We start from the raw sequence: 16,346 nt of genomic DNA on the forward strand, positions 1-16,346 counted from the left end.
GACCCCGGGACTGATCCCGATAACGAGGAGCGTCCACGTGGAACAGGGCCAGGGACCCCATGTCAGAGACTCAGAGACGGACAGGAAGGGCTGCCCCCTTGACTCACTTCCTCCAAAGGCTTGAATGTTCCAGGCGGGAGCTTGAGGGCATTAGGAAGTATTACTGAGGACACCCCCTGCCCGCAATACAAACAACATACCTTTGAACTTGGTCCTGGGACTAAGAGGCAAGAATCACACTGGAGCAGTGTGTGGGGTCAGAGGAATTTAATAACCTGGACTTCAGTCAAGTGGGTGGATTTGGGGAGGAGGCCACCTGCCTGGGAGAATCAGCCTCAAAGTACCGATCCAGCACGGCCTCCACCTCTGCCTCATCGTAGTCCCACACCTGGAACCTCGAGCCCTCGGCAGCTCCCCGGATCATGGCTGAGAGCACTGGGAAGGGCAGAGGGAGATGAAGGTGTCTCCCCCACCCAGCTTCCCCCCACCCCCACCCCGGGGTGAACACTGTACTCAGAGTGCACCAAGGAAGCAGAGGCCAGGTCCTCAGAGACCTGGGGGAGCAAGGGGTGTCCATCCAGGGCTGAGAGGGCTCACCTCGGCCAGACTGTGGGCGGAACAGGCACAGGACTGGTTTGTTGAGGGCTATAGCCCGGCCCAGCTCGTAGCCGACACCCAGAGAGGGCTGGGTCACTTCTGCCACAACCACTGGGAAGAAAGAGGGGACCAAGGCTCACCCTCGGGCCGGGAAGGGAGCCATGGCAGAATCTGGCTGTGGTGAGGAGGGAGCTCTGGGGAGTCTCTGCCAGGTGGGGAGGCCAGGGTGTTCCTGGGGACCTGACACCCCAGGGGAGTTAGGAGGGCCACTCACCATCTGCCTGCTGCAGCCAGGCCAGGTCCCGCTCATGGATGGCTCTGTCACCCGCAACAGCCTCCTCTCCTGTGGTTGAGGCAGAGCTGGTCAGGGGCCTGCCCCGCCCTGCTCCTCAGGCACTCCCTTTCGCCCTTGGCAACCCAGGATCCCCCTGCTCAGGGAAGGCGGGGAAACTGTGACAGATGACATCCAGGGGCCCACCCAACACGAGGGCTCCGTGAAAACAGGGAGGGTATGGAACAGCCCACAAGAAAAACGCAGTCCTGTGCAAGGTGGGATGTGTGGTCAGGGCCAGAGGAGTGGTCCAGGCAAGGGGAAGCAGGAACTCACTGCGGGTCAGGCATCAGAGGGGACAGGAGGGGAACTGGCATCCCAGGTGCGGGGAGGGCAGGCAGCAGCCAGAGACTGGCCGCCCAAGGCACCTAGAGCCTCAGAGGCTCTTCAGCTTTGGGAGGCATGAGAATCAGCTGAGAACTTGCTCAAACGACCAAGACCCAGGGGGCCCCGAGCCCAGGCTGCTTCCTGAGCCTTCCAGCTGATTCTCATCACACCCCACAAAGTCGGAGAACCAGCGCCCGAAGGCCAAGTGTAACCAGCAGCAGCAGGTGGTCTGAAGGCAGGCAGGAGAGGTGCTGTGGGCACAGGGCAAGGATCCCAGAGCTCCAGCTTGAGTCAGTGTTATCCCCGAGGCACAGAGCAGGCTCCCAGCCACCAAGTCAGAGCAGAATCCTGGAGAGCTTGCTACAGATGGCCTCGGAGGCTTTATCCCAGAATCTGCCTTTTCAACAAGCTCCCTCACATGATGGCTGAGCTCAGTGAAGGTGGAGAACCACCAGGCAGGGGTGGACAGGCCCTGAAACCAAGGAACCTTAAGCCTCAGGGTCCCTGGCTGGCACAGCCCCTTCCCAAAGACCTAGCAATTTTTATTATTTTTTTAAAGGGCTGCATGTGCAGTATTTGGAAGTTCTAGGGCTTGCTGTCAAATTGGAGTTGCATCCAGCGGCCTACGCAATAGCCACAGCAACACCAGTTCCTAGCAGTGTCTGCAACCTACACCACAGCTCACAGCAACACCAGATCCTTAACCCACTGAGTGAGGCCAGGGGTTGAATCCACATCTTCATGGGTAGCAGCTGGGTTGGTTATCACTGAATCACAACAGGAACTCCAAAGCCCTTACCATTTTATGTTGTGATTTTCTCTTTTAAAGAGGTATTGGGGTGGGGGTGGGGATTCTCTGGGGGCTCAGTTGCATGAAGATCCCACGTTGTGAGTGCGCTGTGTGGCACAGTGAGTTAGGAATCCGACTGCAGCAGCTCAGGTCTCTGTGGAGGTGCAGGTTTGCTTCCTGGCCCAGTGTAGTGGGTTAAAGGATCCTGCATTGCTGCAGCTCTCCCCAGTAGGATTCAATCCCTGGCCTGAGAATTTCCATATGCTGCAGGTGCGGACAAAAATAAAAGGTTTCTCAGGACTGCATTAGGTCGCACAAACCTAAATCTGCCCCTAAATGGGGCAAGGGAAACACTTAAGGTTTTCTGAGAAGTACAAGAAATCTGGCGCCATTTCCTAAGTAGAAAGCTGCCCAGATGCCAAGCCAACCCAGCAGAACGAGCGGGATGCATTAGTAACAGCCCGATCAGGGGGCCTGGGGGGGACGGTGGTCTCAGGAACAGGGGTCCCCGGGTCTGAGGGAGGGCAGATACCTCCACGCCAAAGAGGGGTAAAGGCAGGTGAGCTTCGTTCTCTATAGGAGGGGATGTGCAGCCAGGCGAGGCCCACTCCCATTCAGCTGCTCCCTACAAACGCGTCTGGAAAGAGCCCAAGAAAGTTCTCCAAAAAGGAACCAAAGGGGAGACTAACTGCATGGGAGGAGTGGGCTCACAGGGCCGGTGCATTGAGACGCACACGCCATCTGACCCCGGGCCCTTTCCTTCTCGGGCAGGGGCGCTGCCGGGAGCACTCAGGAGGGGGCCCCACCGCCCGGACGCAGCGCAGTTTGAGTCGCCGGACCCGACACCGCCGGCGCCCTCCCCTTGGCCCGCGCCCGGCGGCCTCACCGCGCGCGCTCAGCTCGGCTGCGGCCACGTGTTCCGTAAGCACAGCCCCAAAGCGCCGCAGCCGCGACACGATCCGCCCGTACAGTGCCTGGTCCTCGCGTCCTCCACGGATGCTCCCGCAGAAATACAAGGCCCGAGGGGCCGGTTGGGGCTTCTGCCCGGGCCCCGGGAGATCCTCGCCCTTCAGCGCTCCAACCGCTGGTGTCGCCTCTGCGGCCATCACGCCGCCCTGCGACCCTCCCCCTCACGTGACCAGGCCCAGCCCCGCCCCCGGCTCCGCTGGGGTCTGCGAGTAACCACACCTTTGAAACGAAGCCGCGCTTGGCAGACACAGTTGGGAGCTCACCTACTCACGGTACTTCTTGTCCAAGCGGGAGGAAAGGTCCTCCCATCTCACCCACTGCTCCTGGCAGCCCTCCACCCCAGGAAAGCCCGTTTCTGCCGATGGCGACTCATTCCTCTCAACTGTTCACCCCCCACCGTCCCGACCTGGAAGTCATTCTTGACTCTTCATCAAACCCTACGTCCTACCCGTCCACAGCTCCCAGCGGCGCTCCTCTCCAGTCATAGATTCACATGCACACCTGTTAGGAACCAGCCTTGGATCCCGGTAAATTGGCCCCTGACGCAGAAAAGCCAATTTACTGCCACCTCGTGGTGGTGAAGGGAAGTGGAGCCATCATGCACCGCGCTAAGCAGGGCCTCAAAACATGAAAAACCCCACCCTGGGGTTAAGGAAAACATTTTTATAGGCCAGGTGAGGGGGGCAGGGGGATGCCCCAGGGTGTAGGATCAGCTCTTGAGTAATTGCCTGATTGGCCAAGGCGAGGTAGGCAACAGGGCGCGGTGTCCCAGGAGTTAGGATTGTCAATCCTTAGGAGCCAGACGCTGGGGGCGGGGGCGTTACCTGCTCAGGATCATCAACTAGTCAATTTCTTCCACGTGCTGGTGGTTTAGAATCTGTAAAACAACTCAGGAAACGCGCAGCAGATACGATTATCCAGCGAGGAGCTAAATCAGAGCCTATGGGTATGGGGAGAGGCCTGTCCAGGGAAGGCCCCTCTGGGTCCTGCCTGGTCACACACCCACCACCTCCACTCAGCCACCCTCCTCCAAGCCTCCACCCCCTCTCTCAGCAGCGTCCTCACAGGCTCCCCACTTTCCTGCTACACAGTCTGGTCTCCTGCAGGGTGACCCTGGGAACACTCTGCTTAGGCCTTGACCCTCCTCAGCCAAACCCTCCAAGGGCTCCCATCTCACGTGGGGTCACACCCAACCCCCCACAGGGGCCCATCAGCCCCACAGGCTCTGGTGACCCTCTTACTTCTCTCCTCCCAGGGCCATTAGCTCACTGACTTCTCTGCAGCCACTCTGCGTTCCTGGCTGTTCCTCAGGCAAGCTGGTGGTGTTCTTGTCTCCAATCCTTTGCCTCTGCTGTTCCCTGCAGCCTTTTGTTCTTCAGAGCTCCCTGGTCACGTGCTCACCTCCTCCAAGGCTGTTCAGGTCATCTTCCCTGACCCCTTTCTTCCAGAGGGCAGTCCCCCACCCCACCCCCTCCTCTGCCTTGTCCTTTCTCCTCCCCTGTACCAAATTGTTTATTATTATTATTATTTTGGCTGTGCTCCTGAAATGCACAAGTTCCCGGGCCAGGGATCCAACCCAAGCCACAGCAAGTACCCATGCTGCTGCAGTGACAATGCCAGATCCTTAAACCGCTGGGCACGAGGGGACGCTTAATAAATTAATTTTGTTCTATGTCTTTCTATACTCGGTAGAATCTAAGCCCCCAGGAGGGCAGGAATTTTCATCTGTTTGTTCACTGCTGTATCCTCAGCTTTCAGAACTGTGCCTGGCATGTAGGAAACACTTATCACCTATGTCCTGAATGAATGAGTGGGTGCAGAGAGAAGCGGCTTTTGATGGCACCTTCTAATCTGCTCAAGCAAGGTCTTGGGGGAGACACACCATGGCTCGCTGCTCATCACAATGATTCCCCCTCATTTTATGGTGAAAATGAAACAAATTTAGAACCAGACGTTCAAGTGGAACAAGAGAGCACGCAGTGCAAAGGAAGCCTGAGAGCCCAGTTCCATATTCCAGAAGAGCCTCCGTCCGTGGTGTCTCATGAATTCTTCCTGATTAACTGTGAAGTACCAAAACTGTGAGGTGACAGAGCAAACACAATAATAACTTTTAAAAATGCAAAGACACACAGAGAAGGCAAGGAGGCCTTAGACCATCTCTGTCCTCTGATGGGCCCAGCTCCAAAGACAGGGACCAAGGGGCAAATGTGTCTGTGCTCAGATGCGCACCAGGGCCCCGGGCACCTTCTCACTCCCAGTCACACGTGCATCCTTAGGAGGCCCCTCAGGTGCCAGGCTCCCTCGATGGGCAACCCCCCCTCCCGCCATCACATCTTCCTCTGGTTCTTGCCACAGTGAGGATCACACCTGCACATATAAACATGGAGCATCTTGTTTCTCACTCTGAGTTCTTAAAAAACAAAAAGCCAGCCTCCATGTCCTTAGGGCCCACACTTCCAATGGGGCTTCCCCCTCTTTCTGCATTAGGATGAAGGAGAAGGAGGAAAAAGCATATTTTGTCCATCTCCAGATGGGAAACAAGGGCCCGTGTTTGGTTCTGTGACCACAGTTGAGTTGGATGTGGATGCAGAGCCAGTCATGGCTGGCAGCTCAAATCCTCTGCTCAAGGCAGAGAGGCCAGAGTTGGGCGGGGCACCAAGTGATGGGATGGGGGTGGTGCGAGGATAGTGAGTGGGCTGGTGTATTTTTATTTTTTTATTTTTTTTTGTCTTTTTGCCATTTCTTGGGCTGCTCTCGTGGCACATGGAGGTTCCCAGGCTAGGAGTTGAATCGGAGCTGTGGCCACCGGCCTATGCCACAGCCACAGCAATGCCGGATCCAAGTTGCATCTGCGACCTTTCACCACAGCTCACGGCAACACCAGATCCTTAACCCACTGAGCAAGGCCAGGGATCGAACCGCAACCTCCTGGTTCCTAGTCGGATTCATTAACCACTGCGCCACGACGGGAACTCCCTGGTGTATTAAATTTATATGCTAGTAGAGAGAGCAGAAGACTATGTATTGTATGATTGCATTTACATCAAATGTCCAGAAAAGGCATAGAGATACAGAAAACAGACTAGTGCAAGGCTGAGGGGAGTAGAAACTGATTACAGAGCCCCAAGGAAAATTTTCAGGGTAGGAACATATTCTAGAACCGAACTGTAGTGATGATTGAGCAACTCTACATTTACAACTTATTATTAAATTGTACCCTTACAACTGGCAAATTTTATTGATATGCATATTATTTCTCATGAAGCTTTTTTTTTAGGGCCGCACCTGTGGCATATGGAGATTCCCAGGCTAGGGGTCAAATTGGAGCTACAGCTGCTGGCCTACACCACAGCCACAGCAACATCAGATCCGAGCCGCATCTGTGACCTATACCACAGCTCACGGCAACGCTGGATCCTTAACCCACCGAGCAAGGCCAGGGATCGAACCTGCAACTCCATGGTTCCTAGTCAGATTCGTTAACCACTGAGCCACGATGGGAACTCCCTTACTCATTTTTTATATGCCTTTTAAGCCTCTTTTAATCTATTGCTTTGGGGATTTTTTTTTTTTTTTGGCCTTGCCTGCAACATGGGGAAATTTCTTTTTTTTTTTTTCTTCTTAAAGCATAGTTGATTTGCAATGTTTCTTCAAGTTCTGTTGTACAGCAAAGTGACCCAATCACCATACGGAATTTCTGGGGCCAGGGATTGAACCCTTGCCATAGCAGTGACCCAAGCCACAGCAGTGACAATGCCAGATCTTTTTTTTTAATTAATTAATTTTTTGCTCTTTAAGGCTGCACCCACCGCATATAGAAGTTCCCAGGCTAGGGGGTGAATTGGAGCTACAGCTGCCGACCTCGGCAAGAGCCACAGCAACAGCAGATCTGAGCCTTGTCTGTGACTTACACCGCAGCTCAGAGCAAAGCCAGATCCTTAACCCACTGAATAAGGCCATGGATTGAACCCACATCCTCACGGATACCTGTTGGGTTCATTACTGTTGAGCCCCAACAGGAACTCTGCCTGATCTTTAACCCACTGAGCCATCAGGGAACTCCTGGGGATACATTTTTTTTAAAGCTTGTTTTCTATGAAACACTCAGTGGGCCTGAAAGGAGCTACAAAGAGGAGTGAAGAAGAGTCTGAGAACTGAGCCTCTGGTTGGCTTGGGCAGGGCCAGAGTTAGGTCAAGAACAGAGGTCCAATTAATGTCATTTAGGGATGCGGGAAGGGTGGAGAGATTCAGAGAAAGCAGAAATCAAGCACGTGGAGGACCTTCCAGTTTATCCTTGCACTGCCCCTCGGCCCCCAGGTCAGACATTCCCTCCAGGCAAGAAAGAGTGTCGGGACCAGATTCACCCTCCCCTGTATTTTGTTTGGTTGGTTGTTTTTCACAGGTGACTTTCCTTTCTCAGATAGCTCAGATACGGTGTGGAGGAAACGGGGCTGAGCATCTCTGCCCTAACAGACACGATACTCACCTGACTCGGGTACTTTCTTAGTCTCGTTCCCTCCCCATTCCAGTTGCTGGTGACATCCTTTAGGAGGCCAATTTTTTGAAAGTGGGAAATATCTGGAGTTCTAGTCTTTTTCTGTATTAAGCACCTGTAGAGGCCAAAAAAAAAAAAAAAAAATTTGGTCTTAGTACTCTATTTTGCGTTTTCTTATAACTATGAATTTTAAAATTTCTAACAAAATATAGCAAGTATGAGAAAAGTATGGAGAAGAGTATATCAAATATCTTTGTATCTGCCACCCAGTTTCATCAAAAAGTTTTATTATATTTATTTCAGATCCACATATTTATTATACACATATTTCAAGTATATATAATGTACTATCTATTGTGTATATAATAGATATGTGTATATATAATATTGATATGTATGTATAATAGATATCTGTGTATAACAGACAATATCAAAAACATATATATAATGTTGTAGATATTATTTATATATAATAATCTGTACATACATATATATTAGCTTGCTAGTTATAGTTTCATTTTTCAAATCTTCTAATATCCTTACTATTTTTTTCCCATTTGATTTATCAATTACTGAGGTAATTTTGTTAAGATTGCCCTTTGACAGTAGATTTTTAATTTTTTACTTATAATTTTAACTATTTTTACTTTGTATTCTGAGACTAGTAGATGAGTGCAAGTTCAGAGTTGTTCTATGTTCTTGGTGGTATACTTTTTGTCCTTATAAAATGACCCACTTTTTTCCCTAATAAATTCTTTTGGACTCATATTTTTATGGTTTTTGTTTCAACCTTTCTGTATTCCGACTATGTTCTTAGTAAGCAGCTTATACGTGCATTTTTAAAAAGCCAATCCTCTATTACTCAATGAATTTCATCCATTTATATTTATTATGATTACTTACATGTTTGGAAGCTTTCCTATTATCCTCTTTCCTGCCATAAAGTTACTATGCCTTCCCCTTGCTTCTTTTTTTCCTTTGTCATGCATTCTCTTATGTCAAATTTTTAAAACTTACATACATTTTATTAGTTTCAGAGTTAAAATAAAATGATATGATACATGTGTGTATTTTGAAATGATCTCCACAATAAGTTTAGTTAACATCCATGACTAGACATAGTCACAATTTTGGGGTGTGTGTCAAGAACTCTTAAGAGCTACTTTCTGGAGTTCCCGTTGTGGCGCAGTGGTTAACGAATCCGACTAGGAACCATGAGGTTGCGGTTCAATCCCTGGCCTTGCTTAGTGGGTTAAGGATCCGGCGTTGCTGTGAGCTGTGGTGTAGGTTGCAGATGCAGCTCGGATCCTGCGTTGCTATGGCTCTGGCATAGGCTGGCAGCTACAGCTCTGATTCGACCCCTAGCCTGGGAAACTCCATATGCCACAGGAGCGGCCCAAGAAATAGCAAAAAGACAAAAAAAAAAAAAAAAAGAGTTACTTTTTTAGCATCTTTCAAATATACAATAGAGTATTGTAAACTATAGTCACCATCCCCAGGACTTAATTACCTTGTTAATAGAAATATGTAACTAAGACACCTACGGTCAATTAATCTTCAACAAAGGAGGCAAGAATATAAAATGGGAAAAAGACAGTCTTTTCAGCAAGTGATGCTGGGAAAACTGGACAGCCGCATGTAAATCAATGACACTGGAACACACCATCACACCATGCACGAAAATCAACTCAAAATGGCTTAAAGACTTAAATGTAAGATTAGATACCATCAAACTCCTAGGAGAGAACATAGGCAAAACATTTGCTGACATCAACCGTACAAATGTTTTTTCTTAGGTCAGTCTCTCAAGGCAACAGAAATAAAAGCAAAAATAAACCAATGGGACCTAATCAAATTGACAAGCTTTTGCACAGCTTTTGGGGTTTAAAAAAAAAAAACCAAAAGACAACCTACGGAATGGGAGAAAATAGTTTCAAATGATGCAACTGACAAGGGCTTAATCTCTAAAACATACAAACAATTTATACAACTCAACAGCAAAAAAACCAACAACCCAAATGAAAAATCAGCAAAAGACCCGAATAGACATTTCTCCAAAGATATACAGATGGCTAACAGGCACATGAAAAAAATTCTCAACATCACTAATTATTAGAGAAATGCAAATCAAAACTTCTATGAGGTAACATCTCATACCTGTCAGAATGGCCATCATTAACAAGTCAACAAGTAATAAATGCTGGAGAGGGTGTGGAGAAAAGGGTACCTTCTTATACTGTTGGTGGAAATGTAAATTGGTACACACACTATGGAAAACAGTATGGAGGTACCTCAGAAAACTAAGTATAGAACTACCATATTACCCAAAAATCCCACTCCTGGGCATATACCCAGACAAAACTCTCCTTGAAAAAGATACATGCACCCATATGCTCATTGCAGCACTATTCACAATAGCCAAGACATGGAAACAACCAACCTAAATCAACAGATGAATGGATTAAGAAGATGTAGTATATATACACAATGGAATACTACTCAGCCATAAAAAAGAAGAAAATAATGCAATTTGCGGCAACATGGATGGAACTAGAGACTCTCATATAAAGTGAAGTAAGTCAGAAAGAGAAAGACAAGCACCACATGATATCACTTATATCTGGAATCTAATATACAGCACAAATAAACTTTCCACATAAAAGAAACACCTGGACTTAGAGAACAGACTTGGGGTTGCCAAGGGGGGAAGGCGGTGGAGAGGGGTGGACTAGGAATCTGGGGTTAATAGATGCAAACTATTGCTTTGGAATGGATAAGCAATGAGATCCTGCTGTATAGCACAAGGAACTATATCTAGTCACTTGTAATGGAACATGATGGAGGATAATGTGTGAAAAAGCAAGTGTGTGTGTGTGTGTGTGTGTGTGTGTGTGAGAGAGACTGGATCATTTTGCTGTTCAGAAGAAAATTGACAGAACAGTGTAAACCAACTATAATGGAAAAAATAAAAATCATTTAAAAATAGAAATATGTAACTTTTGACTATCTGAACCCATTTCATCCATCCCAACTCCCCACTTCCTGCAACCAACAATCTGTTCTCTGTATCTATGACGACTTTTTTTTTTAGAGTCCACATATAAATTATATGATATGGTATTTGTCTTTTTCTGTCTGACTTATTTCACTTAGTGTAATGCTCTCAAGATCCATCCATTTTGTTGTGACTGTCTGAATTTCCTTTTTTATGGCTGAATAATATTCCATTATTATATATATCACATATGTGTGATGCATATAAATATATATATGTCACATTTTCTTTATTCATTCATCCATCAAGGAACACTTAGATTATTTTCAAGTCTTGACTATTGTAAATAATGCTACAATGAGCATGGGTGTGTAGAGATATCTTTTTGAGATTTTATCTCCTTCAGATTAAAAACCCAAATGTGGAATTTTTGGATCACATGGTAGTTCCATGTTTGATTTTTTGAGGAACTTCCAAACCACTTTCCATAGTGGTTGCACCTGTTTACACTCCCACCAACAGGGCACAAGTTTTCCCTTTTCTCCACAACCTCACCAACACTTGCCATTTCCTGTCTTTTTGATAATACTCATCCTGACAAGTGTGAACTGGCATCTCATTGTGTTCGCTTGTTTTTGTTGTTGTTGTTTTGTCTTTAAAAAAAGGCATATGGAGTTTCCCAGGCTAGGGGTCGAATCAGAGCTGTAGCGGCCGGCCTACGCCAGAGCCACAGCAACACCAGATCTGAGCCGAGTCTGTGACCTATACCACAGCTCAGGGCAACGCCGGATCTTTAACCCACTGAGTGAGACCAGGGATAGAAACTGCGTCCTCATGGTTACTAGTCAGCTTCGTTTCCGATGAACCACAGTGGGAACTCCTCATTGTGGTTTTGATTTGCATTTCCCTGATGATTAGTGATGTTGAGCGCTTTTTCACATACTTGTTGGCTATTTATATGTCCTATTTGGAAAAACTTCTGTTCAGATCCTCTACTCTTTTTAAACAATTTTTTTTTGGCTACGCCTGCTGCATGTGGAAATTCCTGGGCTAGGGATCAAATCCTTGCCACAGAAGTGACCAGAGCTGCTGCAATGACAATGCCAGATCCAATGCCAGATCCTTAACCTTTTGTGCCACAAGGGAACTCTATCATTACTGCTATTATTATTGTTGTTGTTGGGAAGGTACTCAGTGTGCATTTGCCGAAGACAAGAAGAATGGAAGGAACGGAGCTGGGAGAGACAAAGCGCAAGGTATGTTCAGGGAATGTTGAGTAACCTAATCTGTCAGAAGGGTAGTAATTACCCCTCTGGGCCCATATCGGAAAAAATGCATCGTGTCACAGTAAAGAGTGTTCATCTTATTTGTAAGAGAAATGAGACTTTGTCAACAGATGGGAGAAAGGACCAAAGAAAGAGCGAGCCAGTTTGAGCCAGGAAGTAAGGCATATATGCGGCAAGGTGAATGTTATAGATAAGTGATGGTGTTAGAAGAAATGGGGGAGGGGCTTATAGGAGGATGGGTACAGGTGAGGGGAAATGAATTTAGAGGAAAGTAATATCGCCATGTGGAGGATGCTGTGAGAATTAGCTGAGGCTGATGGGAACAGGTGAGGAGTGACAGGGATATGCTGGGAGTGGAGAAAATAAAGGGCAATGGAGACAGGTGAGGTTTGTGGGAACAGACAGGTAAGGAGTGATGGGACCCTGCTGGGAGATGGGGTCAAATGAATGGCCAAGACCAATTAGGAGAATCTAAGAATGGAAGCAGGTCCATCAGAGAGAGGGTCCTAGAACTGCAGGAGTGGAGAAAGGAGCAGAGTAGACTGTGATGTCAGAGCAAGGGCAGTGATGTAAGAGCCGGGGCGGTGAGGCGGTGATGTCAGGGCTGGTGCTGATGCTGGCGGCGCAGTGCATTGTGGGCAGCTCCCCGCTCTGCCGCTGCCGCCGCTGTCGCCCGAGGAGGATCGGGGCCGGGCCGGACCGGGCCGGGATGGTCCCGGTCGGGAGGCCGCCGCCACCGCCGCCGCCGCCGGAGAGAGCGGGACGCCCAGCGCCGCCGCACTGAGCCGCCCTCGCCCCCGCCCCGCCCCGGCCCCGGGGGATGCGCCGCCCCGAGCCGCTGCCTCCGCCGCCGCAGCCGCAGCCGCAGCGGGCACAGAGCAGGTGAGGCGAGGCGGGGCGGGGCCGGGCCGGCGGGCCGGGTGGGGGTCGGGGAGGGGGCTCCTTCTGTGGACCCATTGGGCCTCCGGCCTGGCTCACCTCCCAGCGCAGCCTTCTCCAGCTCCCCCTCCCTGTGCCTTCTCAGTCTCCACCCGAGCTGGGACGCTGGCCTACACAGCCTGGGCCGCATCCCGAGGCCTGGAACGGCGCCCTGCCCCCAGCACACAGACCCACCCTCTTCAGCCTGTCCTCCAGGGGTTTTGCTCCTTCCTTCTCACCTCTGTCCCCATCCCCAGGGTTTCACTCTCCTGTCATTCCTGACAGCCGTTCCCAGCTGTCTCCATAACCTCTCTCGTCCTCGGTGCCTGCATTCCTCCCACCAGCCTCCTTACCTACTTCCTCAGCCCTTCAACTGTGCCCAGAAATCCTTCTCATGGTCCTGTCCCCTCATCACCTGTCATGATGAGCCCCTCACCTGTTCCATCTTATGCAACCCCCTCCTCTGATCCTGTCACCCCTTGTCCCGTGCACTCCCCTCTGCCCCCTTCCACACCTCTTAACCTGATCCCATTACTCCTCGCTCATCTCTTTCACCTCTTCTTAACTGTGCTCCCAGATTCCCACACACACCTGGCTCACACCTTGCATAGGTGCACCTCAACACCTATATGCACGTGCTAGGATGAGCTCCCAGCCACTTGGCTATGCCCCCGCAACCCACACGCACACACACATCAGGGGCCCCCGACTCTTAAACATACACACTTGCCGACAGATATTCCTTAAACCTCCTCCCCAAGCCCTCAATAACTACATACCAAAGAGTCTTGAGGGGGCAATCAGGGGGCAGCCAGGTTCCTTGTGTTCGTGTCATCAGCCCTAGCCTGGGCTGGCTGCAGTCCTGTGAGGCAGAGAGTGGGAAGGATGCTGGGCAGGGAGAGGCAGGGAATCCTCATTCATCTTCCTGCCTCTACTCCCCCTTTTCCCACTTCGCCTGTTCCTTCCATGCTTGCCCGTCTATAGAGTGGGAGCAGGATTCACATCTTCCTCATCAATCTATAGAATCCTCCATCCCAGGGCTGGAAGGCCCACCCGAGGTCACCCTCTTTAACTCCTTACGGCTCCCCTCCCCCGTTTACTGGTTCAATTGCTTCTTCAATCTTGTCTTCAACCTGTCTCCTCCACCTTTATTCCAGAATCCCCCATCCCTACCTCTCCCTTCATCCTGCCATTGCCCCCACTGCTCTCTGAGTTCCTGATGATGCCCCGAATGTCATTTGGCAGAAGGAAAGTGGAGGCCTATTTGCTATCCCCACAGTTCTGATCCTCTGAAGTTGTGTGGATGGGGTGGGGAAAGTCAGCTGAGTCATTTGACAGGAAGAGTGAGAGTATCCCTCTCCCGGAAGATCCCTTCTCCACCTGTCCCTCATGGCACACCGCGACCTGTTGAAGATCGTTTTCATGCCTTCACTACCCCACGCTGCCCCTGTTCCAGGATGGCCAGACCCAGGAGCCCATGTCATCAACTAGTCCATCCCAAGGAAAGACAGGCCCGTGTCGTTCCCACCCCATCCATAGGTGTCTTAGGCACTTTCTTCCTCTCCACCTCTCCCACCATACCCAGCCCGAGTAACTTCCTTACATCTGTGATTGTGAGCCCCAGGGTCACTGTGAGCCCCGATCTTATCAAAAGTGTAGGGAGAAAGGAGAGAGGAAAAGATCCTGGTTCCATTCCTAGATGGGGTTGGCAGAGATCTCAAAAAGCTGTCTCTTCCGGCCCCTGCCCACACGCAAGCACATCACACACTGATAGACACAAGAACACAGAAGCCCCTGCAGCCCCAGATGTACAGACACACACAAGCACACACAGGCACACAGACACACACAGGAAGACATACAAAGATGTATACACATTCAGAGGGATACACACACAGACACACTTGTGCCCACTGATATTTCCCTGGGTAAGGCTGGCTGGCATTCCCAGCCCTTATTCTTGGGACACGCTCCCTGATATCCAACTTCTACCAATCAGTATGCGACAAAGGCTGTGTTCCTTCCAGTCAGTTCCTAAGCAGACACAGAAAGGTGTGGGCAGAGGCTCTCTTACTCCTTATCCACCCAGACCCGCTGCTCCCTGTCACTCCTCCTACCTTCTCATTCCATTTTCCTACTGCCTCCCCCCCCCCCAATTCAGCCTGCCTCATTTCCTCTGAGTGGTCACAGGGCTGCCGTGCCTCCAAAGCCCACATCTTGAGTCCATCACCTTATGTTCACCCCATCACTCACATCCTTGCTTCTCACCCCAAAACCGTGCCAGTGGTTTGGGCTCAGCACTGAGAATGGTTTCAGCCTCCTCACTCAGCACCATCCTCAAAGGGCAGCTCCTAATTTTCTGATGCTCATATCTCCCATGGTTGATTAGAGGTCCCTGCCACTCTGGTCTGTGTCTCCCTTGGGTCACCCCTTGGTGAGCAGTTCTTCTCTTTCACTGAGCCTCAGAGGCACAGTTCTCTGGGCACTGTGCGGCATGGGATGGTGTGGATGTGGGAGCGGAGGATAGAGTCCCTCAGGCTGGTCCTTCTTGGCTTGGGTCTCCCTGGCCCAAGCTCAGATTTCCATCTGGTGAGCACCTGGGTGAGCAAGTCCTCCCCACATTAGTTAGCATGGGTCTCTTTGGGAAACGCTTTCCTCACAGCCTGCTCACACATCATTTTCCACTCCTTTTTCCATCACATATGTGTCCCATTGCTGGTTTTCACATCTCCAATTTGTAGCTTGTACCTACCTTCCCATGGATGGTATTTCTTCTCCTCTGACCTCCACCGGGTTTTTACACAGTTCTTCCCCCAGTGACCCCTGGAGCATCTACCCAGTGGGCCAGGAAATGATGCCTGCCAGGAGAACCTGTGTTCCCCTCCTCCATATCTGCTAGGGGGTCCTGGGTCCTAGCCCGCCCCCTCACAGCCCCTTCCCACTCCCCCAGGTAGATGGCCCCCCCAGAGCAGGCCCTGCGGACACCCCTCCCTCCGGCTGGCGGATGCAGTGCCTAGCGGCCGCTCTTAAGGACGAAACCAACATGAGTGGGGGAGGGGAGCAGGCCGACATCCTGCCGGCCAACTACGTGGTCAAGGATCGCTGGAAGGTGGTGAGTGAGTGACCTGGCCGGGCGGAGGAAAGGGCGGGGGGGGGAGGATGGGAGGAGAGACCTGTTAAATCAGGTGCCCTCTGTGTCCCTACCGTAAGAAGGAGGTGTCCCTGAGCTCATTTGCCTACGACTTGCAGGTCATTATTTTGCCTCCACTTGTGGACAATCGCTTTCTGCCGGTCCCTCTCTCCAGTCCCGCCGTCTCTCACTCCTTTCCCCGCTAGGTCACGTTGGTCGGGTCCAGCCTGGAACAACTCCTGGTTGGATGTCAGAGCAGGAGCTGCAGAGCTCAGTGGGGGGAGGAGGGCGAGGGTGGGGGAGGGGGCTCTTTCTCTACTGGACCTTGGAGAAGGGCAGTGAGCGAGCCCCTCCTCTTCCGCAGAGGACAGAAAAGCTTGGGTTTGGGGAAAGAGGCCCTGCAGGCGGCGGCTCCTACCGCACTCACACTCCACCTTCTCCATACACCCTCCTCCCCTCACTGCTTCCTGCGGCAGGTGCAACACTCCGAGACTCCATCTCCCAGCGT

General features: G+C 50.6%; 2 protein-coding genes and 1 long non-coding RNA gene across 5 annotated transcripts in view; 1 reads left to right on the forward strand and 2 right to left on the reverse strand.

The window, feature by feature from the left end:
* Positions 1-252: 252 nt before the first annotated feature.
* On the reverse strand, positions 253-3,453 carry DNPH1 (2'-deoxynucleoside 5'-phosphate N-hydrolase 1). The gene is made up of 4 exons (XM_047796945.1): positions 2,932-3,453; positions 872-940; positions 598-708; positions 253-435 (listed from the first exon to the last, which is right to left on the reverse strand). The coding sequence occupies exons 1-4, from the start codon at positions 3,149-3,151 to the stop codon at positions 287-289; spliced, it is 549 nt and encodes a 182-aa protein (XP_047652901.1). The 5' UTR covers positions 3,152-3,453; the 3' UTR covers positions 253-286.
* A 1,186-nt stretch (positions 3,454-4,639) lies between these two features.
* On the reverse strand, positions 4,640-16,287 carry LOC125136241 (uncharacterized). 3 transcript variants are annotated; one of them, XR_007137137.1, is made up of 5 exons: positions 15,913-16,287; positions 15,461-15,566; positions 13,488-13,570; positions 7,501-7,624; positions 4,640-5,090 (listed from the first exon to the last, which is right to left on the reverse strand). It is a non-coding gene; the product is annotated as an uncharacterized LOC125136241 (long non-coding RNA). The 3 variants fall into 3 exon arrangements; XR_007137135.1 differs by lacking the exon at positions 4,640-5,090 and having other exon boundaries at positions 7,060-7,624; XR_007137136.1 differs by lacking the exons at positions 4,640-5,090; positions 15,461-15,566 and having other exon boundaries at positions 7,060-7,624.
* The window catches only part of TTBK1 (tau tubulin kinase 1), a 37,230-nt gene continuing 36,564 nt past the window's right edge, over positions 15,681-16,346 (forward strand). Inside the window, exon 1 of the mRNA XM_047796933.1 lies at positions 15,681-15,820. Within this exon, the coding sequence (XP_047652889.1) occupies positions 15,713-15,820 (108 nt within the window). The 5' untranslated portion in view covers positions 15,681-15,712. The remainder of the gene's footprint in view (positions 15,821-16,346) is intronic.

The sequence above is a fragment of the Phacochoerus africanus genome, chromosome 9, assembly GCF_016906955.1.
Source record: "Phacochoerus africanus isolate WHEZ1 chromosome 9, ROS_Pafr_v1, whole genome shotgun sequence".
In the NCBI taxonomy this organism is placed as follows: domain Eukaryota; kingdom Metazoa; phylum Chordata; class Mammalia; order Artiodactyla; family Suidae; genus Phacochoerus; species Phacochoerus africanus.